At 43.6% G+C, this 24,886-nt stretch overlaps 1 protein-coding gene across 4 annotated transcripts in view; it reads right to left on the bottom strand.

The window, feature by feature from the left end:
* The window catches only part of INSR (insulin receptor), a 205,119-nt gene that overhangs the window by 48,680 nt on the left and 131,553 nt on the right, over positions 1-24,886 (bottom strand). For 2 of the 4 annotated variants that reach the window (XM_066278458.1, XM_066278457.1), the window contains exons 5-11: positions 24,113-24,257; positions 21,097-21,311; positions 20,015-20,141; positions 10,189-10,439; positions 8,818-8,985; positions 3,711-3,912; positions 1,960-1,995 (exon numbers count right to left, since the gene is read on the bottom strand). In XM_066278458.1, coding sequence (XP_066134555.1) covers positions 1,960-1,995; positions 3,711-3,912; positions 8,818-8,985; positions 10,189-10,439; positions 20,015-20,141; positions 21,097-21,311; positions 24,113-24,257 — 1,144 coding nt within the window. The remainder of the gene's footprint in view (positions 1-1,959; positions 1,996-3,710; positions 3,913-8,817; positions 8,986-10,188; positions 10,440-20,014; positions 20,142-21,096; positions 21,312-24,112; positions 24,258-24,886) is intronic. The other 2 variants (XM_066278459.1, XM_066278460.1) reach the window with 1 other exon arrangement.

The raw sequence follows: 24,886 nt of genomic DNA on the forward strand, positions 1-24,886 counted from the left end.
GGTTGTCACTATCAAGAGGATGGGCTATGCTCCTAGCATCAAGTGAGTAAAGACCAAGGCAGTTCCCACGACTGAGAACGATCTGGCTCTAAGTGCCAACAGAACTGAGATAAGAAATCCTGGTCTGGACCAAGGCCTCAAATTTCTAATCCAGTGGTAGTCAACCTGGTCTCTACAGCCCACTAGTGGGCGTTCCAACTTTCATGGTGGGCGGTAGTGGAGCAACCAAAGTATAAATAAAAGATAGATTTAACTATAGTAAGTTGTTTTATAAAGATTTATTCTGCCAAACTTAGCGAAAATCCGACATAAAGTACTTGGTAAGTAATTATTATTATATGCTTTAACTTGCTGTAACTCTGCTTTATAAATTTTATAAAGTTACTTCCCTTCTGTATAAATCATCATTACTGTGTAACCGGTGGGCGGTTAGAAAATTTTACTACTAACAGAGACACAAAAGTGGGCGGTAGGTATAAATTGACTACCCCTGTTCTAGATATTACTTTTCTACAATTTTATATCCCAAGTGGCCACTAGAGGGCAGATGGGGGCCACGCAGATACCTGACTATAAATACGTAAACAAATAAATACACACTCTCCTTAAAGAATAAAATCGCCTAGGTAGACAAAGTGGGTAAAGTGGATCAAAAGGTACAAATTTCTGGCCCTGGACGGTTGGCTCAGTGGTAGAGTGTCGGCCAGGCATGCAGAAGTCCCGGGTTCGATTCCCAGCCAGGGCACACAGGAGAAGCACCCATCTGCTTCTCCACCCCTCCCCCTCTCCTTCCTCTCTGTCTCTCTCTTCCCCTCCCGCAGTCAAGGCTCCATTGGAGCAAAGATGGCCCGGGCGCTGGGGATGGTTCCATGGCCTCTGCCTCAGGTGCTAGACTGGCTCTGGTCACAACAGAGCAATGCCCGGGATGGGCAGAGCATCGCCCTCTGGTGGGCGTGCTGGGTGGATCCCGGTGGGGCGCATGCGGGAGTCTGTCTGACTGCCTCCCCGTTTCCAGCTTCAGAAAAATACAAAAAAAAAAAAAAGGTACAAATTTCCAGATATAAAATAAGTACATCCTGGGTGTGTATTGTATAGCATGGTGACCATAGTTAATGCTGTATTGCATATTTGAAAGTTGTTAAGAGAGGAGATCTTAAAAAGTTCTCATCACAAGAACTATGAACTTTCTGTGACTAAAGAAATTAATGACTATGTGAGGTGACAAATGTTCACTAGACTTATTGTGATTACCATTTTTCAGCACATCAGCTGTTTCAATAAAAATAAAATAAAAAATCCCCTCACATGGCCCCACTCCACCTTTCCAGTCTCGCCTCCTGTTCCTCCCACCCACAATTCACCCCACCACCTTGCCTTCCCTCATGCTCTATCCACCCTCGTCTCCAGAACAAACATGGAGTCTTCAAAGAACAAAGGAGCTCATTCAAAGGGAGGTATGCCTTACTGTCCTCAGTGGAGTTTAGGGACTGGCACACTTGGCTCACATCTGTAGTCCCACACTTGTCACCCCCAATAGAAATGTTCTGTTCCAGGTCAGCTTTCACCACTACCGGCCACCCTGGCTTAGACTCTGGGCACTAGGCACAATTCTGCATACACAGTAGGTGTTGACAAATGTTCAGTGGGTGAATGCAGGGGGGGGGAGCATGTGGTATCTAAGAGGTGCCCAGAAAGTACCCCCTTGATCCTATGTTTTAGTAAGTGAATTAGTAGAGATGTCTTCCCGCATTCATGCCCAGATCCCGTCTCAGGGCACAGGTGTTTAACATGTGAATTTGTGAAGTGCCCCATCTTGGCAAAGCAGCCCATAGCAAGCATCAAGCCACAGAAGCCCCAGGATCCTGAAGGTGCACAACATGCTTTCTACCCTGCCTGATCCACTGGCCCTGTGCTGAGTAGCCACCAGGGCCACATGGACATCTCACAGGTGAGTCATACCTACTGTCCTCAGCACCAGAGCCTGAAGAGGATTTTCTGTGAAAACAAAACTGATTACTTTGAGTACAGACAGAACTCCAGACAGACCTCTTGCTCTAACACTCAGGGAGTGTGTTCTCTCCGAGCAGGCCCAAGGCACCTGCCCCTCGCCCTTCTCACATCACTTGAATCACATCTCTCCCCGTGGGTGCGCAGAACTCGGCAAGTGGGAGGAAAATCAGAGAGAAGACTCAGTGACCTGGCCATCTGGGGTTCCCTTTGATGTCAAATTTGACTACATGTAAACATCACAACAGACTCAGCCATTTGCAAGTCTGGCAGCACTGTTTTTAGTGGGTAGAACCATAACTGCCTCAGTGCCTGCTGGGCCATTTGGTGCTCTTTGGACACAGGGTCATGGGGAGTGGCAGGAAATGCAAGGGAAAAAAAGAAACATTGCATCCTGATGGGTCTGAGGAAAGTGTCAAGTCTACTTGGATGAGGAATGATGGTGGAAGTTTAAAGGGACACATTTTATTTATTTATTTTTAATTTAATTGATTTTAGAGAGAGAGAAAGACAAAAACAGCGATCTGTTCCTGTACGTATCCTGACCGGGGATCGAACCTGTAACCTTTGTGTATTAGGACAATGTTCCCTGAGCTATCTGGCCAGGGCTGAAGTGACACATTTTAGAATCTTGTTTTATTCCAACATAAACTTTTTGAGATTTTGATTCACTTTGGAAATATCCAACTATATCAGACATTTCTGGGTAGTCATCTGCTGAAGTCTTTAAGGGTGAAGAGAGGAGGGTGAAAAGGCAGGAGCTCACTCAGAGCCTATATCGCACATTTGCTGGGATAACTTGGGGCAAGTCTTTGTCAGCTCAGAAAACACAGGCTTTGGACCCATCAAAAAGCAAGTACCATTTGAAGCAAGGGAAATGGTACTTGCTTCAGTGGGTGACTGTAAAGATTAATTAACTAATATCATGCAAACAGCACCACTGGTCTCAAGGGGGGTTGGCTAGGGATGGGCTCAACATTCTACAATGCACAGGAAGACCCCAGCACAAAGAATGATCTGGCTCCAAATGTCCACAGTATCAAGGCTGAGGCTTCCTGTAAGACTCATGGAATCTCATAATCCTAAAAGATAGTAATTATTATCTCTATTTTATAGATGAGTAAACTAAGGCACTGAAATAACCTGTGACCCACAAAAATTTGCCTTTCACCTGAGTGTCTTCGCTTGTAGAAGTAAAGATGGATGAAAAGCCTACAGTCATTTTTACTGCTCTTGGTAGATCAAATGTACATCGCAAATCCCTCCACACACTAACAAAAACGTCAACATATTTAAATACAAGTCTCCGGGTCTGAAGGTGCTATGGAAAGTTCCACATGGATGAGAAGCTGACATAGATTTTAAAAAGAGAGAATGCTCAGAGCTTGAGATGTAGCAATAAAGCAAGCCTGGGCCAGGCAGGCATTGCTCAGGACTGGCAGCAATAACCTTATGTTTGTCTCAGAACTTGATGGAGACCAGAGGCTGGGATAAAGAGTCCTGGAGATGTCAGAAAGCAAAGGTTGTGTTTTTTAAATGTTCTCCCTCTTTGACACTATCCCTGATAAGGTTCCTGTTGAAAGCACAAGATCCATTCCTCCATCCAGGGATGAGGCTCAGCACGGACTCCATGCACTCCACATTTCCACTTTGTCTTTTCCCCAGGTCATGACCCCCAACCCAAGCCAATGAAAACCCCTGACCTGGGGACGAAAACCACATTGTGCAGGTAGTCCTCAAATGTCTTCCGGAACGAGGACTCCTCCAGTTCCTTCAGAATCTGTGAGTCAGTCTTTGGACAGGAGCAGCATTCACCTGTAGACTCCTCGTACTCACTCTGGTTGAGCTTCTGGGAACCCTCAGAATCAGATGGTGGAGACCAGGTCCGGGAGGGCAGTTTCAACCCTAGAAAAAGGCAGAGCAGGTGGACTCATATCTCCCGCTGAAACACACATACATGCAGAACAAAGAAGACTTGCTCAGAGAGTCTGGGTACACAGGACAGAGCTCGGAGCCAAGGTCTGGATTCAAGTTCTACTGTGAAAAGTAAAATCTTGTTGACATGTTCTAGACACTAGCAGATACTACATCCCCACAGGATTGTACACTGTAAGATAACCAGGCTTGTCCCTGTCCTCATGGAACTTTCTCGTGTACGAGGGTTTCAGAGAAGGGTAGGGAGTACACAATAAACTGATAATCTGCCACAGATCAGATGGCTGGGTCAAAGGAGAAGGTGTCTGGGGTGCTATTTATCATGGGATGGTCTCACAGAAAGTGACTGCCAACAGTCCTGAAGTAAGTACAGGAATGAGCTATACACACAGCTTGGTGTAAAGCAGTTCAGACAGGGTACAAAGCATGTGCAAAGGCCCCAAGGTAGGAATTCCCTTAGTATATCAAAAGACAACAAGGTAATAAGAACAAGATGTGAGAGAGAATGGTGGGAGGTAGGAATAGAAATGAACAGGGAAGCAAGTCACAGTTGAATGAATAAATGAATGAATCAATCAATCAACCAACCATATAACTACAGAGACCAGAGGGCAGAGCAGAATTCTACCAAGAATCCTAAGGGTCCGGCTCAGAGACCCAATGATTACACTGAGCCATCAAACTGAAGAACAAATGAAAGAATCTACAGCTCATTCAGGAACCCAGGAGTCAGGTCAGAGCAGTGGTTCTCAGCACTGGACACCAGGCAAGGTCTGGAGACATTTCTGGTTGTCGGGACTGGTGTGGGGGAGCAGGGACTACTGGCATCCAGAGGGCAGAGGCCGGAGATGCTGCTGGACACCCTACAATGCATAGGACAGTCTCACTTCAGAGAATTATCAGACCCAAAAAGTCAACACTGCTGAGGCATAGAAATCCTGGACTAAAAACATGAGAAGTGATCACGGCAAGAAAATTTTTAAATAAGCTTAGAAAAGGGAATTAGAAACAAAAACAGCCTCTGAAGTAGCAGTCTTAAAAACACAAAGCTGTTTTTTACACAGCTGGCTGTGTCCTAACCCCTGAGATCTAATCACACAGCCACACTTCTGGTGTAACCTTGAGAGTGCACACTATTCCTTATGGGCAGAATTCATGATAGCCCCCGAGAATCCCCTTTCCTGCCAGCAGCCTCAGTGTCTGGTGCCTACTAGTGTCTACTGAGCAAAGGCGAGTCTATCATTCCTTCCCTTGAATAGATCTCATGGATAATGAGCTCTAAGCACCCTTCTGTGAGTGATGTGTGGCCACTCAAAAGTCCAAGTACTTCCACAGCTTTAAAGCCGGCCAGGGACTCTTTTTGTTTTTTTTTGTTTTTTTTTTTTTTGTATTTTTCTGAAGTTGGAAACGAGGAGGCAGTCAGACGGACTCCCGCATGCGCCCCACCAGGATCCACCCAGCACGCCCACCAGGGGGCGTCGCTCTGCCGCAATCAGAGCCATTCTAGCGCCTGAGGCAGAGGCCACAGAGCCATCCTTAGCGCCCAGGCCATCTTTGCTCCAATGGAGCCTTGGCTGCGGGAGGGGAAGAGAGAGACAGAGAGGAAGGAGAGGGGGAGGGGTGGAGAAGCAGATGGGCACTTCTCCTGTGTGCCCTGGCCGGGAATCGAACCCGAGACTCCCGCACGCCAGGCCGACGCTCTACCACTGAGCTAACCGGCCAGGGACTCTTAAAAATACTTCTTACGTTTATTAATAGACATGAAATAACCAGGGTAGGTATCTGTTAGAGGGCTAGTGATGGTATTATGGATAGAAAAATACTAACAATTTCCTTAGTAGCAGGGGGTGGAGTGGGATGTTCCTGATCATTTTCTGGGGAGGAGGGGACTTTTGATCAGGTGCAGGCAGAGCTCCTGATGGCTGTTACCCTTTCCTGCACTCTCACATAACACTCGGTCTTGGTGTCCCATGGTTTTCTGTGACTATAAAGCATAATGACATACCTAGGTCAGTCAAATTCATAGTGACAGAGAGAATTTGTAGAAGCCTGGGGAAGGGAGATGGGGAGTTACAGTTTAATGGAGACAGAGTTTCAGTGTGGGAAGATGAGAAAGTTCTGGAACTGGGTGGTGGTGATGGTTGCACAATTGTGTGAATGTACTTAATGCCATTTAAAATGGTAAACTTTATGTTATGTATATTTTATCACAATAAAAAGCCATATAGTCGGTAAGACTGTATTGTACATTTTAAATATGCTGAGTGAGTTAACATATGTTCTAAGTGCTCTCACACACAAAAGACAAATGTGTGAGGTGATGGATGTTAACTAGATGAAAGGAGTCTTTTCACAACATATACATGTATCAAATCATCACAGTTGTCAATTACACCTCAATAAAGCTAAAAAACATCCACTATTGATACTAATAGGAAGTGACTACTGGTCATGGTTAGTATATTTATTTATTTTGTGTGAGTTAGTAAGTTTATATATTTGTGTGTGCACTGGGTTTTTTAAAATTATGGTAAAATACATATAACAAAATTTACCATCTTATGTGGTACATACATACTATAGAATACTACTCAGCCATAAGAAATGATGACATCGGATTGTTTACAACAGTGGTCCCCAACCTTTTTTGGGCCACGGACCGGTTTAGTGTCAGAAAATATTTTCACGGACCGGCCTTTAGGGTGGGATGCACAAAATAAAATTATGCAACCGGCGTAAAAACTGTGGTATTTTTAAATATAATTGTCGAACTTACAAGACAAGCGTCAAGAGCGAGTCTTAGACAGATGTAAACAGAGAGAATCTGGTCATTTTTAAAAAATAAAACATCGTTCAGACTTAAATATAAATAAAATGGAAATAATATAATTTATTCTTTCTCTGTGGACCGGTACCAAATGGCCCACGGACCGGTACCAGTCTGCAGCCCGGGGGTTGGGGACCACTGATTTACAACATGGATGCACCTTGATAACATTATACTGAGTGAAATAAGTAAATAAGAAAAAAATAAGAACTATATGATTCCATACATAGGGGGGACATAAAAATGAGACTCAGAGACATGGACAAGAGTGTGGTGGTTGGGGGGGGAAGAGAGGGAGGGAGAGGGAGGAGGGGAGGGGCACAAAGAAAACCAGATAGAAGGTGACGGAAGACAATTTGACTTTGGGTGATGGGTATGGAACATAATCAAATGTCAAAATAACCTGGAGATGTTTTCTCTGAATCTATGTACCTTGACTGATCAATGTCACCCCATTAAAATTAAGAAAAAATTTACCATCTTAATAATTTTTAAGAGTAAAGTTCACTGGCATTAAGTACATTCACACTGTTGTACAGCCATCCCCACCATCCATCTCCAGAACTTTCTTATCTTCTCCAAGTGAAACTGTCCCCATTAAGCACTATATTGCCCCTTTCCCCCACCCCTAGCCCCACCATCTACTCTCCATCTCTATGGAGAGTAGACTCCTTTAGGGACCTCATATAAGTGGAATCATCTGACCTTAGAAAGTTCTTTTTTAAGTACATAAACTTTAGGATCATTAGAAATCAAACCATGTTTAAATGGTCACATTGTAAAGATAGATTTAGACTTCCAGAATAAAGAATAAAATAAAAAATAAAAGTTGTTGCTCTAGAAAGAAAGAAAGAAAGAGAGAGAGAGAGAGAGAGAGAGAGAAAGAAAGAGAGAGAGAGAGAAAGAAAGAAAGAAAGAAAGAAAGAAAGAAAGAAAGAAAGAAAGAAAGAAAGAAAGAAAGAAAGAAAGAAAAGCATTGACCACCTTAGCTTGCCGGTGGCAGCTCTGACAGGCGGTGTCAGTCACCTGCGCGCAGCCCCTAGCTGGTAGCTGAGCCCATGACTGAGCTTGCTCTCCAGTTACATAAAGCAGCCAGAGAGATAAAACACATTTGCAACCCTCTGCTCAGGCAGGGAATGAGGTCACAGGCACACATATAGCACATGACCCTACAGCTGGGACAGCTCCCGGAGATCATCTGGCCTTCTGCCCCTTCTCCTGAAAAGGAGGCAGATGGTGACAAGCTCAGTGACTTACCCAGAGCCCTACAGCAGGTCACAGGTCCAGCCACGAGCCTACCAAGAGCTCCTGGCCTCAGCCACACTTCACTAACAGCCCCAAGACCAAGGGCTGAAGATATCACTCAAAAAATCTAAAGAAAATAAATAGATAAACAAACAAAACCACCCAAAGAAAAAAATGACTTGTTTCTCCATTTTGATGGGGTCATTTAAGACCCATTTTTAAAATAATCTTAAACTATTTATACAAACTAGTTTGAGGCTTCAAATATTTTTTCATTTTTTCTGCAGACAGATGGAAGTCCATTAATAAGATTAAAGACTAAAAAAAAATCATCCTCAGTATAAATTTCTAATAGAAAGCACAGGAGGAAATAGATTATAACTCCTTGCTGTCTTGGATCTTTAAAACTTAAGGGTCTAAATTTAGGGGCCAGAATTCTTTCCTTAACTTTGTCAACTATCACTCATCATGCTCGGTTGTTTCTAATACAACAGGGAAGTCTCCTGTGTGTCAACACAGCTACATCCCCATGGGTGTTGGGTGGGGGAAGGAGAAAGAGAGACACTCCGAGGGGGAAGGGAAAATTCCAGAGGAAAATGGTGGTAACACATGAGAAATACCTGGTTTCCACACAAGACTTCAGAGAGTGTATTCACGTTATGATGTCTAGAAATATGTGTGTTTGAGATGGAACAGTGTTTGCGTAAGTCTGCTCTCTTGCACACAGTGGGAAATGGAAGAGGAGAGATGTTTCCCTGGACGTGTGTAAAACCCGCCTCCCCCACACATCTGCCCGCACTCACCTTTGAGGCAATAATCCAACTCGTACAGCTCACTGTCCTCCGCCTGCCTCTCCCAGAAAACCAGATAGTGAGTGATATTGCCGTTGGGGTCAGAGGGAGGCTTCCACTTCAGGATAATCTGGGATGATGAGTTAGAAACCGAGATGGGATCCAGGGGGACAGAAGGATCTGGAAAGGTGAAAGGAGACAGGTCTACTGTGAGGAGGGTGCAAGCTATTGGGGGGGGCGTGAGGGGACCCACAGGTTAGAGAAACCATGAAGGTGTTCACTGGAGTGGTGTTTAACATCAGAGAAAACTGAAGACATGTGGAATGCTCACCCAGGACGAGCATGAGATACAGAATCACAATCCATCCCCACCACAGGTCATGTAGATCATGTGGGCGTTCAGCCCTCCGTTCACACAACAAACATTGACCCTGCCAACGTGTGTCAAACTCTCTGTTTGGGGTATTGTGAAGTTAAGGGAGAAAGGAAGGATGTGGGAAGGGACACACACATTTACTGGTTAACACCCCAACTGAACCCAGTCACAGGACAAATTTTGGCAGCTAGATGCCATTCAATCATATCAGTGAACTGGCAACACACCTGACATCCCCCCGAAAAAATGCATCACCTTTGGACTCCCAAAACCTTCACTCAAGGATGGAAGTGGCCGAGAGAGTTGTGAGGAGTGGGGTACAGGAACCAGTGTGTACAAAGACCTGGGAGCTGGAAGTTTCCAGAAACTGTGAGTCCTTTTGTATTGCTGGAGAGTACAGGATGAGAGGGCACTAGCCCACAAAGCTTCAACGGATTCCTGGACTTTGGATTCTGTCCTACAGGAAAGGGCTTCCACCCTGCAATACTGATGGCTGGGCCATCCTCGGCACCTCAGGACACTGAGCAGCACCCATAGTCTCCACTCGCTCGAAGCAGTTACAACAGTCAAAAATGTCTCCAGACATCACCAAATATCTCCTAGGGCAGAATCATTCCCAACTGAGACCGCCGCTATAGGAGAAGGACATAGTCTCTGTTAAAATATAACTGAATTGTTCTGAAATACTCCCAAAAGCGGAGATGTGGAAAGGCACAGAATGAAATAAAAATGTCGATAATTGTTGAAGCTGTGAGGTGATTTCATGGGGTGTATTTTTTCTTTTTACTTTTGTGACTATTTGAAAATTTTTCACAAGGGAAAGAAGAAATGCATATAGCTCTTAGGTCACTTGTTGCTACTGCCTTTTCTTCTGAAATGACATACCCTAGTCTTCTAGGAGCCAATAACCATGCACAAAAGCACTTCAGACAATGTTGCCATGTCAGCATATTAAAGGCAAGATGTCTGATTCCTCCATAAATGCGTAAGTCACACAATATACTTACTGGTGGCATCTGTCTGGACATAGATGATGTCGCTCTTGGCCCCATATGTGCGACGTTCATCAGAAAAGGTGACCAAGGTCTTCACAAAGATGGCATACTGAGTCCAAGGCTTGAGACCCCGCATCAGCCACCCAGGGTGGCTCTGTGACTTAGGGTCATTGGACCTCACAGGTGGGTCAATGTCCACCACTGTCCAGCTGTTGGATCCACATGCATCCTGCCCATCAAACTCCGTCACATTCTGATAAGGGCTTTCATGGAGAAAGAGAAGACAGTTACCATTCTTAGCTACTACTGTGGGGATCACAGAGATCGGCCAGGGGAAGTTACATCCTATAGGCGGACATCCTCTTTACCAACAACTTTATGCCACAAGAAAAAATGACACAGAAAGAGCCTAAGAGAAATAAACCACCTCCCCTGATTTCTCAATAACATTTAATAATAATAGTGGTTAACATTTAATAATCACATATTTTACTTATTTAGCATTATAAATTACACTATATACTATATTTAATTTTATTATATAGTATGTTATATGTAATACTAGTAACATGTAATTATGGTAATAATTAACATTAAATAATGTTTAAGAAGAAATAATATTTAATAAACATTAATGAATAGTTTCCCCAATAACAACAATTGTGATGACAATATTAAATGTAGCTACCTCATGAGTTATTGACAAGATTACATGAGAGAATGTATGCAACTTCTTGGAGCACAGCCCAACACATAATCAATCTTGAGAAATGGAGCAGTTATTGATACTAACACTGTCATCCCTTCCATTACCTGCCCTTAAAGTTTCAGCACAGCTGTGTACTCGAAACTAGCTGCTGTCAACTGTGGACAGAGTCTCAGTTTAGGAAGATGGCGGGAAGATTCTTGAGATAGATGGTGGGGATGGTTGCACAACATGTACAAAATGGCACTGAGCTGGATGCAAAAATTTAGTTTAAATGGGCGATTTTATGTTCTGTATTCCCCGCACTTTTTTTTTTTTTTGCTCCCTTCAATGGTTTTAATAAAAATGGAAAAATTTTATATCATCAATATAAAGACCATGAGGAGACTGCCCCTCCATAACCCTCACCCGGTTCTCCCACCATGCCTTCTGTCACTTCCTCAGATGTGTATTTCAGGTTTCTTCAGATACATTCCCATAAGCAGAATCACTGGGTCATATGCAGTTTCATTTTTAATTTTTGAGGTAACTCCATACTGCTTTCTACAGTAGTTGCATTAATCTGCATTCCCACCAGCACTACATGAGAGTTCCCTTTTCTCCACATCCTCGCCAACACTTGTGTGTTATTTGACTATAGCCTTTCTGACAGGTACAAGGTGACATCTCATTGTGTTTTAATTTGCATTTCTTTGGTGATCAGTGACCTTGAGACTCTTTTCATATGTCCATTGCCATCTGCGTATCTCTTTTGGAGGGAAGTCTATTCAAATCCCTTGACCATTTCTAATTTGATTGTTATTTTGGTGTTGAGTTGTATGAGTTCTTTATAAATTCTGAATATTAACCCCCATTCAAATATTTCACGGGTTTCTTTTTATCATTTTGTTGGTTTCATTTGTTGTGCTAAACCTTTTTATGCTGATATACCTAGTCCGATTTTAAAATTTTTCTTTTGTTTCCCATGCCCAAGGAGATATACTAAAAGAAATATTGCTAAGAACTGTCCTAGATTTTACTGCCTATGTGTTTTGTTCTAGGATGTTTATGGTTTCTTTTTTTTTTCTCCTTTTTTGTATTTCTCTGAAATTGGAAACGGGGAGGCAGTCAGACAGACTCCCGTATGCGCCCGACCAGGATCCACCCGGCACGCCCACCAGGGGGCGATGCTCCGCCCATCTTGGGGCATAGCTCTGCCACAGTCAGAGCCATTCTAGCGCCTGAGGCAGAGGCCACAGAGCCATCCTCAGCGCCCGGGCAAAGGCTGCTCCAGTGGAGCCTTGGCTGCAGGAGGAGAAGAGAGAGACAGAGAGGAAGGAGAGGGGGAGGGGTGGAGAAGCAGATGGGTGCTTCTCCTGTGTGCCCTGGCCGGGAATCGAACCCAGGACTCCCGCACACCAGGCCGATGCTCTACCACTGAGCCAACCGGCCAGGGCTTGTTTATGGTTTCAAAACTAATATTTAAGTCTATAATCCATTTTGAGTTTATTCTTGTGTATGGTATAAGAAGGTGGTCTACTTTCATTTTTTTTTCCATGTATCTGTCCGATTTTCCCAGCACCACTTATTGAATACACGGTCTTAGGAGTCTTGTTAGCACAGTAGGTAGTGCATCAGTCTCATAATCTGAAGGTCATAAATTCACTGTCTTTACTCCATTGCATATTCTTGCCGCCTTTGTCAATTTTTTTTTTATTTTTACAGAGACAGAGAGTGAGTCAGAGAGAGGGATAGACAGGGACAGACAGACAGGAACAGAGAGAGATGAGAAGCATCAATCCTCAGTTTTTTGTTGCCCATTGCGACACCTTAGTTGTTCATTGATTGCTTTCTCATATGTGCCTTGACCATAGGCCTTCAGCAGACCGAGTAACCCCTTGCTGGAGCCAGCAACCTTGAGTTCAAGCTGGTGGGCTTTTCTCTAACCAGATGAGCCCACGCTCAATCTGGCGACCTCGGAGTCTTGAACCTGGGTCCTCTGCATCCCAGTCCGATGCTCTATCCACTGCGCCACCGCCTGGTCAGGCCTTTGTCAAATATTCATTGACCACAAAGACATGGGCTTATTTCTGAGTTCTCTATTCTGCACCATTGATCTATATGTCTGTTTTTTATGCCAGTACCTTGCTGTTCTGATTACTATACCTTGTAATATAGTTTGATATCAAGTAGTGGGATTCTTCCAACTTTGTTCTTCTTTATCAAGATTGCTGTGGCTATCCAGGGTCTTTTGTGTTTCCATATAAATTTTTGAAATATCTGTCTAAATTTGTCAAATACAAAATTGATGTCTTGATATGAATTACATTGAATTTATAGGTTGCTTTGGGTAGAATGGACATTTTAATAATGTTAATTCTTCCTATCCATGAACACAGTGTATGCTTCCACTTATTTGTACCTTCTTCAATTTCTTTCTCCAGTGCCTTATACATTTCCAAGTACAGGTCTTTTACATCCTTGGTTGAATTTATTCCTAGGTATTTTATTTTTCTTGAAGCAACTGTAAATGAAATTTTTTTCTTAGTTTCCCTTGCTGATAGTTCATTATTAGTATATAAAAATACAACTGATTTCTGGGTATTTATTTTGTATTCTGCTACTTTACTAAATTCTCTTATCAGTTATAGTAGTTTTTTTGTGGAATCTTTAGGGTTCTCTATATACAGTATCATGTCATCTGCAAATAATGACAGTTTTACTTCTTTCCAATTTGGATGCCTTTAATTTCTTCTTCTTCTTGTATGATCACTGTGACTAGAACTTCAAGTACCATGTTGAATAAGGGTGGTGATAGTGGACATCCTTGTTTTGTTCCCAATTTTGAGGAAACACTTTTAGTTTTTGCCCACTGAGTAAAATATTGGCTGTGGGTTTCTAAAAATGGCCTTTATGGCCCTGGCTGGTTGGCTCAGTGGTAGAGCGTCGGCCTGGTGTGCAGGAGTCCCAGGCTCGATTCCCGGCCAGGGCACACAGGAGAAGCGCCCATCTGCTTCTCCACCCCTCCCCCTCTCCTTCCTCTCTGTCTCTCTCTTCCCCTCCTGCAGCCAAGGCTCCATTGGAGCAAAGTTGGCCCCAAGCACTGAGGATGGCTCTGTGGCCTCTGCCTCAGGCACTAGAATGGCTCTGGTTGCAACAGAGCAACGCCCCAGATGGGCAGAGCATCGCCCCTGGTGGGCGTGCCAGGTGGATCCTGGTCGGGCGCATGCAGGAGTCTGTCTGACTGCCTCCTTGTTTCCAACTTCAGAATAATACAACCCCCCCCCCAAAAAAAATAAATAAATGGGTACTGGATTTTATCAAATGCTTTTTATGCATCTATTCATATCATCATGTGATTTATATCTTTCCTTCTGATTCTATGGTGTATCATACTTATTGATTTGTGTATATTGTACCAATCTTGCATCTCTGGAATAATTCCCATTTAAACATGCTGTATGATCTTTTTAATGTATTGCTGGATCCAGTTTGCTAACATTTTGTTGGGGATTTAGGCATCTATGTTCATCAGGGATATTGGCCTGTAATTTTCTTTCTTTGTAAAATACATGGTTTTCAAATTAGAATAATGCTAAACTTGAGAAATGAGATTGGGAATCTTCCCTCCTCTTGAATTTTTTGGAATAGTTTGAGAAGAACAGGTGTTAGTTCCTCTCTGAATATTTAGTAAAATACTCCAATGAAGCCATCCAGACCAGGACTTTAGTTTGTTGGGAAGTTTGTTTGTTTTTTATAACTACTTCAATTTCATTAGTTATAAAATGTCTATTCAGATTTTCTGATTCTTTCTGATTCAGTTTTGGAAGATTGTATGTTTCTAAGAATTTAACCAATACATCCCAATTGTCCAATTTGTTGGCATATAACTGTTTACAATTTTCTTATAATACTTTGTATTTCTGGGGTATCAGTTGTTACTTCTTTCTAATTTTACTTATTTGGTTTCTCACTCTCTTTTTGTTGTTGTTTTGAGAAAGAAACAGAGAGAGAGAGATCAGAAGCATCACCTTGTACTTGCGTCACTGTAGTTTCTGATTGCTTCTCATATGCCTTGAGGGTGTGGGGGTGTTCAAGTAGAGCCAGTGACCCCTTGCTCAAGCTAGCAAAATTGGGCTCAAACCAGTGACCTTGGGCTTCAGCCAGTTACCTTCGGGCTCAAGCCAGCAACCTTGGGATCATGCTGATAATCCCACAGTCAAGCCGGTGACCCCATGATCAAGCTGGTGAGCCCATGCACAAGCCAGCAACCTCAGGGTTTTGAACCTGGACCTCAGTGTTCCAGGTCAACGTTCTATCCACTGTGCCACAATCAGTCAGACCTCACTCGCTTTTTCTTCGTGAGTCTGGTTCAAGGTTCACCAATCTGGTTTATTTTTCCAAAGAACCACCTCTTGGTAGCATTGATCTTTCACATTGTTTTGGGGTTTTTTTTGTATTTTTCCAAAGTTGGAAATGGGGAGGAAGTCAGACTCCTGCATGCGCCCGACCGGGATCCACCCGGCACGCCCACCAGAGGGCGATGCTCTGCCCATCTGGGGCATTGCTCTGTTGCAACCAGGGCCATTCTAGCGCCTGAGGCAGAGGCCATGGAGCCATCCTCAGCACCCAGGCCAACTTTGCTCCAATGGAGTCTTGGCTGCAGAAGGGGAAGAGAGAGACAGAGAGGAAGGAGAGGGGGAGGGGCGGAGAAGCAGATGGGCACTTCTCCTGTGTGCCCTGGCCGGGAATTGAACCCGGGACTCCTGCAGGCCAGGCTGATGCTCTACCACTGAGCCAACCGGCCAGGGTGATCTTTCACATTGTTTAATTATACTCTATTCTGTTTATTTTTGTTCTGATCTTTATTATTTCCTTCCTTCTACTCACTTTGGGATTTGTTGTTTTTTTTCTAGTTCTGTTAAGAGGTTAGACTGTTTATTTGAAAATTTTCTTGTTTCTGGAGGTAGGCCAGTAATGCTATAAATTTTTCTCTTAAGACTGCTTTTGCTGTGTCCCATAAATTTTGGGTTGTTGTATGTTCATTTGCATTTGTTTTAAGGAAATTTTTTATTTCTTCCTTCATCTCCTTGTTAACCCATTCATTATTTAATAACATGATATTTAGCCTCCAAGTGTTTGAATGTTTTTCATATTTTCTATTGTAGTTGATTTCGAGATTCATGCTATTGTAGTCAGAGAAGATGTTAGATATTTCAATCTTCTTAAATTTTTTTTTTTTTGTATTTTCTGAAGCTGGAAACGGGGAGAGACAGACAGACTCCCGCATGCACCCGACCGGGATCCACCCGGCACACCCACCAGGGGGCAACACTCTGCCCCTCCGTGGCATCGCTCTGTTGCGACCAGAGCCACTCTAGCGCCTGGGGCAGAGGCCAAGGAGCCATCCCCAGCACCCGGGCCATCCTTGCTCCAATGGAGCCTCGCTGCAGGAGGGGAAGAGAGAGAGAGGAAGGAGAGGGGGAAGGGTGGAAAAGCAGATGGGCGCCTCTCCTGTGTGCCCTGGCCGGAAATCGAACCTGGGACTTCTGCACGCCAGGCCAACGCTCTACCACTGAGCCAACCGGCCAGGGCCAATCTTCCTAAATTTATTGAGACTTCTTTTGTGTCCTAACATGTGGTCTATCCCAGAAAATGTTCCATGTGCACTCAAAAAGAATGTCTATTCTGCTGTTTTCAGGTGAAATGTTCTGAAAGTATCAATTAAATAAATCAGATATAGTATGTCATTTAAGGCAACTATTTCCTGTTGATTTTATTATGTCTGGAGGATATATCCATTGATATAAATGGGGTGTTAAAATCCTCTATTATGTCTATTTTACTGTCAATCTCTCCCCCTTTTTTCCCATCAAGATTTGCTTTATATATTTAGGTGCCTCTATGTCCATGAATGTTTACAAAGACTATATACACTTTTTGGATTGCTAACTTTACCATTATGTAGTGTCCTTCTTTGTCTTAAAGTCAATTTTATTATATAGAAGTATTGCTACCCCAGTTTTTTTTTATTTCAATACGCATGAAATATGTTTTTCCATCCCTTTAATTTTATCCTGGGTGTATCTCTTGTTCTAAGAAGGCTTTCTTTTCCTTTCTTTCCTTTTCTTTTCTGTTTATTAGGTAAGAGGAGGGAGACAGTGAGACAGACTCCCATATGTGCCCCAACAAGGATCCACCCAGCAACCCTGTTTGGCACCAATGCTCAAGTATGAGCTATTTTTAGCACCTGAGGACAACACTTGGACCAGCTGAGCCATCTTCAGTGCCAGAGGCCATGCTCGAACTGATCAAGCCACTGGCTGTGGGAGGGGAAGATGCAGAGAAAGGGGAAAGGGAAGGAGAGAAAAGCAGATGGTCACTTCTCCTGTGTGCCCTGACCAGGGATAGAACCCAGGATGACCATATGCTGGGCCAATACTCTATCCACTGAGCCAGCAGCCAGGGCCGAGGAGAGTTTTTGTAGACAGCATATATATATGGATCTTGTTTTCTTATCCATTCAGCTACCCTATGTCTTTTTATTGGAGCATTTAAGCCATTTACATTTAAAGTGATTATTATTTCTTCTTCTTCTTCCTCTTCTTTCTTCTTCTCTCCTCCATCTTCTTCAAGAAGATCCTTTAACATCTCTTGGAATACTGGTTTGGTGGTAACAAACTATTTAGTTAACAATAATAGTTAACAAACTATTATTTCTTGCCTGGGAAGCTCTTTATTTCTCCTTCAATTTCAATGATAGCCTTGCTGAGTAGTCTTGGTTGTAGGTTCTTGCTTTTTAGCACTTTGAAATTTCATGCTAATTCTTTGTGGTTGAAAAATTTTTTGAGAATTTAGCTGGCAGTCTTATAGGAGCTCCCATGTAGATAACTGTCTTTCTCTTGCTGCTTTTAAGATTCTGTCTTTGTCTTTAAACTTTGCCATTGTAATTATGATGTGCCTTGGTATAGTCACTCTGGGTTTATCTTGTTTAGAACTCTGCACTTCCTAGAATTGTGTGTCTTTTTCCTTCAACAAGTTAGGGAAGTTTTAGGTCATTATTTCTTCAAATGTGTTCTGAGTCCCTTGTCCTCTCTCTTCTCCTTCTGGTAACCCTATGATGCAGATGTTGTCATACTTCATGTTGTCCCAAAGGTCGCTTAAACTATCCTCATTTTTTAAAATTCTTTTTTATTTTGCTGCTCTGATTGGGTGTTTTCTGCTGCCTTGTATTCCAGTCACTGATTCAGATTTCAGCAGGATGGTACTACCAGGAGTTGGGAAGATGGAGCTAGTGGAACTCTTGTACAGGGGGAAGCACTGCCAGTTAGGTTCACAGGAAAGTGGGGCAATGATGCCTACCCCGAAGCCAGAGAACTTAATCACGGATACCTCCTGAGCCTGCTCAAACCTCTACACCCTGGCCCAGGCAGCTGAGTCCTCAGGAGGCCCCAAGCTCTGTAGGGTGGGGCAACAGGGAGTCCAGAGGCTGGGGCATTTCCCCAGGCTGATTCCATATGGAAGTGCACGCTCCACACAGGAAAGATGGCATCTACAGTGTGGGAGACGGACTTTGCACAGAAATCCTGGCAGCTGTCCCTTCAAGGTCTCTCCCCAGAGCCACAAACCCCAGGCAACTCTAATCCACTCCACCCTCCTTCCGCTACAACCCTGGGAAAGTGGCTGCAAGGAAGACTTTGTGCATTGGCCCTGTAAGAAAGTGACTGTGTCTCTAACAGACTCCCATCTCTCCCTTGCAGACATAATCCCCACTGATCTTCACAGTCAGGTGTTATGTGGGTACCTCTTCCCAGCTCTGGTGCTCTTGGCTATGGGAACTGATGCAGGCTTGAGACCCCACTCCTTTCATGGGAAACCTTTGCAGGTGAGATCCCTCTAGAATCTCAGCCACAGCTTGTGGGAGTGGAGCCAACCCTTTTCTTGTCTCCGCTCTTCCTACCAATCTCTATGTGGTTTCTTCTGTAAATTCTTGGTTATAATACTTTTCTTCAGCTAGTCTTCAGTTGCTTATTCAGGTTAATTGCGCTATATTTTAGTTGTAATTCCAGTTCAGTCCTGGGAGGAGGTGAGTATAAGATCTACCTACTCTGGCCTGACCAGGCAGTGGTGCAGTGGACAGAGCATCGGACTGGGATGTGGAAGACCCAGGTTTGAGACCCCGAGGTCGCCAGCTTGAGCGCGGGCTCATCTGGTTTGAGCAAAAAGCTCACCAGCTTGGACCCAAGGTCGCTGGCTCGAGCAAGGAATCAGTCTGCTGAAGGCCCGTGGTCAAGGCACATATGAGAAAGCAATCAATGAACAACTAAGGTGTCACAACGAAAAACTGATGATTGATGCTTCTCATCTCTCTCCATTCCTGTCTGTCTGTCCCTATCTGTCCCTCTCTCTGACTCTCTTTCTGTCTCTGTAAAAAAAAAAAAAAATCTACCTACTCTGTTGTTATCTTGTATCTCCTTCCCAAGCTTTTTAAATAACAGAAAAATACAAAATAGGTAAAAAAATAAAAAATGTAAAATCTATTAAACCCATTGAGCAAAATTTTGTTGAGAAAATCTGGTGAGTCATTCATATAAAAGGCAAAATAGGCCCTGGCCGGTTGGCTCAGCGGTAGAGCGTCGGCCTGGCGTGCGGGGGACCCGGGTTTGATTCCCAGCCAGGGCACATAGGAGAAGCGCCCATTTGCTTCTCCACCCCTGCCCCCCCCTCCTTCCTCTCTGTCTCTCTCTTCCCCTCCCGCAGCTAAGGCTCCATTGGAGCAAAGATGGCCCGGGCGCTGGGGATGGCTCCTTGGCCTCTGCCCCAGGCGCTAGAGTGGCTCTGGTTGCAGCAGAGCGACGCCCCGGAGGGGCAGAGCATCGCCCCCTGGTGGGCGTGCCAGGTGGATCCCGGTCGGGCGCATGCGGGAGTCTGTCTGACTGTCTCTCCCCGTTTCCAGCTTCAGAAAAATACTAAAAAAAAAAAAAAAAAAAAAAAGGCAAAATGGAATATTGCTATAGGAAATTGGCCCATCTGGACCTTCAAATTCTGGCTTTTCCAGCAGTTTATTTCACAAGTGGGAAGAAAACAGAGAGGAGCCTCAGAAGGGAACAAGAACACATGCACAACACCCACACCTCTTCACTCCCTACTTACGCTTCTTTGTAGAAGAGCATGAACCCCAAAAGGTCTCGGAAGTCAGGGGGCCAGTAAGGCTCCCACTTCAGCAAGATCTTGTCAAAAGTTGTCCGAATGTAAGAAAACTTAAGTAATTCATTTTCACCTAGAAAAAAAAGTTTTTTTCAAAAAGCAGTATCAGTATTTCAAAATTTGTTTCAGCCCAAAGTGGTGATCCTATACTCCCAAAAATGTCCATGATAAGGAAGAGATGTCAACCTGAAGTTCTGGGGACAGGTCTTACTCCCATGTGCATCTCCCAGTATAGGAAGGCAAGAACTGGTCATGACAACTGGCCCCCACTGCCAGCCAATGACCTGGCCAGATGCTCAACTGAATAACAGCAGTTGGCACCAATGCAAGGATAACTGGCCAAAAAGTAAGAGATTTTTAACTGTCCTGACAAAAGTTTGTCATGCACATGGACCTTCAAGCCTGACATGTCAGAAGACATAACTCCAATGTAAATGAGCATGTGCTAAATGAATTTTGTGAGTGCACAGATCATTTTACCTTGGACAGACAACTCGTTAGCTTTCCAATGCCTCGAAGAGAGTAACTTCCTGTCTGGAATGCAAGTCTTCCCTTAAACTCCACCCCAACTTCATTTTCCCTCCCTAGAATTCTCACAGGTTGGAACACATTCTGCTGAAAGAAATCAACTCCACATGAAGGTATTACAGAAGCCCTGGCAGCTCAATGCTCAGATATCCCTTCAAGAGAGAACTGTCAGAGGAGTAGAGTCAGCTGCCTGTCTTTAGCTGTAGCAACAGTAGGACCTGCCATAGCATTTGAGTCAAAGCCATACATAAAAAAGGCGTCATTCATTCATTCACTTAATGTTTATGTGGCATCTTCCAGTATTAGGCACCATATCTGGTGCAGTAGACACAGAGACAAGATATACAACACCTATTCTCAGTATTTCAGAAAACCTATCACACATGGAGTTATTTAAGATCACTGTGTGTGAGGGGGGGATGGGTGGCAGTGATAATTCCTGAGGGGAGTGTGGTGGGTGAAGGGAAGGGAAGCCATGCTACCAGGGCATGACCACTTACAGGACGCCTGGTCCCCATTGGTCTTGAGGGCAATGTCGTTTCTCTCCTGGCGCCCCTTGGTTCCTGAAACTTCTTCCATCTTGTGAATTTCCGACAAGCAGAGTTTAGGATTATAGTGGAAGAAGAGTTTCCCCTGAGTGATGGTGAGGTTGTGTTTGCTCCAGTCCCATAGCTGCCTTAGGTTCTGGTTGTCCAAGGCATAGAAAGAGTAGTTCCTATGGAAACACACAAATACACTTAGTGATTCATTAGCTTGTAATCTCCAACTCTAAGATGATGGGGTCATGGCTGGAGTTGGTCTTGCTCTGCACTACATACTCAGACCTAACCATCCACTTGGCATATACTCAGTAAGTGTTGAATGAGGGAGGGGTGGTAGGGGGCCCAAGGGAATTTGAATAAGTGTTCAGGGCCAGAAAGGTGCCAGAGCTCTATGTTGCAGAAGAGGAGAGTAAGACTATGATGGATTGGGATGTAGGTTTCACAAAGAGGAAAGATTGAATACACTGAGGAATCTGAGTTGATCCCTAGGAAGAGTAAAGTAGCCTGCTCTGTCCAGCAGGTTTTAGGAAACAAAACTGGGAAGCTGCAGTGGGCCAAACTCTCTAGTATACTGCATAGCAGGCCAAGACTAAGAGCTTATGACCTTCTTGGGTAGGCAGAGGGGAGCCATGGAAAGTTTTATAACAACTCAGTAACTTGATTAGACCTGCACCTTAAAACTATTAGTGGGCCACCAGCACGTGATGAATGGGAGAACCAAAGCATCCAGGTCTGTGCTATACAATGGCAGCAACCACTAGCCACCTCTGGCCATTGAGCCTCTGAAAAGTGGCCATTTGGACTGTACTGGAAGTAAAAAATAGATTTTGAAGACTTAGCATGCAAAAAAAAAAAGAGAGAAAAGAATATAAAAGATATTTTTTATAATTTTTCTATTGGTTCCAAATTGAAATGACATTTTAGATATAACACATTAAGTGAAATGTACTATTAAAATCCATTTCACTTATTTCTTTTAAACTTTTTAAAATGTGGCAACTAGAACATTTCAAGTCACATATGTGACTTGCATTATATTTCTATTAGACAGCACTGGTCTAGTTCTAGGATGCTCAGGTTTGGAGATCATTGGAATAGTACAAATGGAATGTCTGAACTTCAACAAAAAGGCAGTTTTATGGCAGAAAAATCAACACGAACTGGTGAGTGATTCAAGAAGATAGTCTAAACAATACTGTGGATTGGCTTCTAGAAAGCAATTCATACCCCCTTTTCCCTTGCCTTCCTCTACTATACAGACTGGAAAAGGTAAGTACTCATTCTCCCAGACTCCCTTGCAGCTAGGAGCAGCCACGAGACCCAGTTCTGGCCAAGGAGATATAAACACATATCAATATTGGGGGTGAGAGTGTGGGAGAGTCCAAGTAAGATTTTTCAAAAGAGACATTCTCAATTGGCATATACCATTGTCCCTTTCCCTTTTTCTTGTCAGTTCTACAGATGTAAGGATGGGGATGAGGCAGCCATCCTGTGACCATGATAATAAAAGATGGAAAAGGCCTGGGTCTTTTCCTTAATGGCATTGTTGGATGGCCTTCCTCAGACTTCTTGTCCATGAGTTCATCTCAAGCTGCATGAAGCATGGTTAGCCTGGATTTCTGTTGTTTCACTAATTGAAATAGGGTTAGTGAGACTTCAAAGGGAGGGAAAATAAGGATGGACAACAGAGGCATAAAGAGAGCTTCATTTTGTACATGTTGCATTTGAGGCTCGTAGGGTCACCCTGGTGGGGAGAGGCTTGGGGTAAACCAGGCTAGAAATCTCAGCATTAGAGCTCTCTCACTAGAGAGATCACCAAGGTGGGGAGCCCAGGACACCAACTCTCAAAGGAAAGAAGAGGAGCCTGGGAGAAGAATGAGGAAGGAAATCCAGGGGTCAGCAGAATATCTTGGGAAGGTAGAACCTTGGTGAGGCCAAAGGAGATGAGATTTCATCAAGGAACAGGTCCAGTCAGTACCAACGGAACCAAGACGTGAGAAGGTCCTGGATGCACAATTGAAAGGGTACTGGTCAGGCCTGCATCCCACCTCACAGAGATGCCCAGAGAGCCAGGGCTTCATTCCAGCTCGTGCCCTGGACAGGCACAACGTTAGACTGCACCCCTGTGACTTCCAAGAGTGACTAGAAAACGAGTATCACATTCCTCTCTCTTGATTTCCAGGCACTTTCTCCTAATAGATGTTTCCAGTTTTTTTGTTTGTTTGTGGGGTTTTTTTGCTTTTAAAATCCCCTAAGTTCCAGCATGATGGCTGGTTAACAACACTGCATTGAATATTTGAAAGCTGCTGAGAGAGTAAGAGATCTTAAAGGTTTTCAATATAAGAAAAAATATTTTTTGCAGTGTTAACATCCATCATCTCACATATTATAATTAAAGAAAATATTTTTTTTTGTGATGAGAACTTTTAATATCCACTCTCTTAACAACTTCCAAACAGTTTCAATACAGTATTGTTAACTACAGCTACTCTGCTATACATCAGATACTCAGGACTTATTTTATAACAGGGAGTTCACACCTTCTGCCACTGTCTTCCATGTCGCCCACCTCCTCTCCCCTCTCCTGCCTCCAGTGCTCGCAACCACCAAGCTGCTCTCTGTATGCAGGACCTTGGAGGTGTTTTTTAGACTCTATCTTTCAGTGAGATCATACAGTATTTGTCTTTCTTTATCTAACTTTTTCCACTTAGCATAATGCCCTCTAGGTCCATCCCTATTGTCACAAATGGTGGCATTTCATTCATTTTTATGAATAATATGTATAAATAATATTACACACACACACATACACACACACACACACACACACACACATACCACATTTTCTTATCTGTTCATCTATTGATGGATACTTAGGTTGTTTCCATGTCTTGGCAAAAACCCTTAACTTTTTATAACCCACAAACTTCCTAATTGGTGCTCTAGCCGTAGACACAGAATCAGGCCCACATACCCAATTTCCAAGGTGTCCCCTCGAATCAGACGTAACTTCCGGAAGAAGGAAAGTGATACAAGAGCATAGGAACGGCGGATTTTCAGATACCCTGAAATTTCTTCAATGAGGCCAAGGTTGGCCTCTAGCTCAGCTGCGAGGTTGTCTAAGAAAAGGAAAGAATATTCAGTGAGTTTTTATAGGAATATTTAAATCTTCCTATAATTTCCCATAGTAAGGAGTTAAATTATAAGCTGAAAATGACTTTGATATATACTGCTCCAAATGAATTACAATTAAAATAGAATCCAAAGTCCTTACTATGGGGTCGGCATGCCCCTGACAAGTGACCGCCGCCTTTTTTTTTTCATCTTGTACCTTGCTCCCCCCCACTCCAGACACGCGAGCCTCCACACCACCCCTTCAGTGGAGCAGGCACATGCCTGCCTCAGGACTGCCTGGCTGCCTCCTTTGCCCAAAATATCTCTCTTCCATCTATTAGTCTGGTTTGCTCCACCACCAAATCAAAGCATGGCTCCTGTCCCCACAAGCTCTTCTAAAATACCAACCTCTGATTCTGTTTCACACGTTTGCAAACTCCACCACACTAGCCAAACCCAGTCTGCTTTGTAAATAAAGTTTTATTGGCACAGAGCCACGGCCATTTGTTCATGTGTTCTCTACAAGGGCAGAGTTGAGTAATTATAACAGACACTTTCTGGCCTACAAAAGTGAATATATTTACTATATCGCCCTTTATAAGAAAAGGTTGCCCACTTTGCTTCCCTTCATAGC

Source organism: Saccopteryx bilineata, chromosome 4 (genome assembly GCF_036850765.1).
Source record: "Saccopteryx bilineata isolate mSacBil1 chromosome 4, mSacBil1_pri_phased_curated, whole genome shotgun sequence".
Lineage (NCBI taxonomy): Eukaryota > Metazoa > Chordata > Mammalia > Chiroptera > Emballonuridae > Saccopteryx > Saccopteryx bilineata.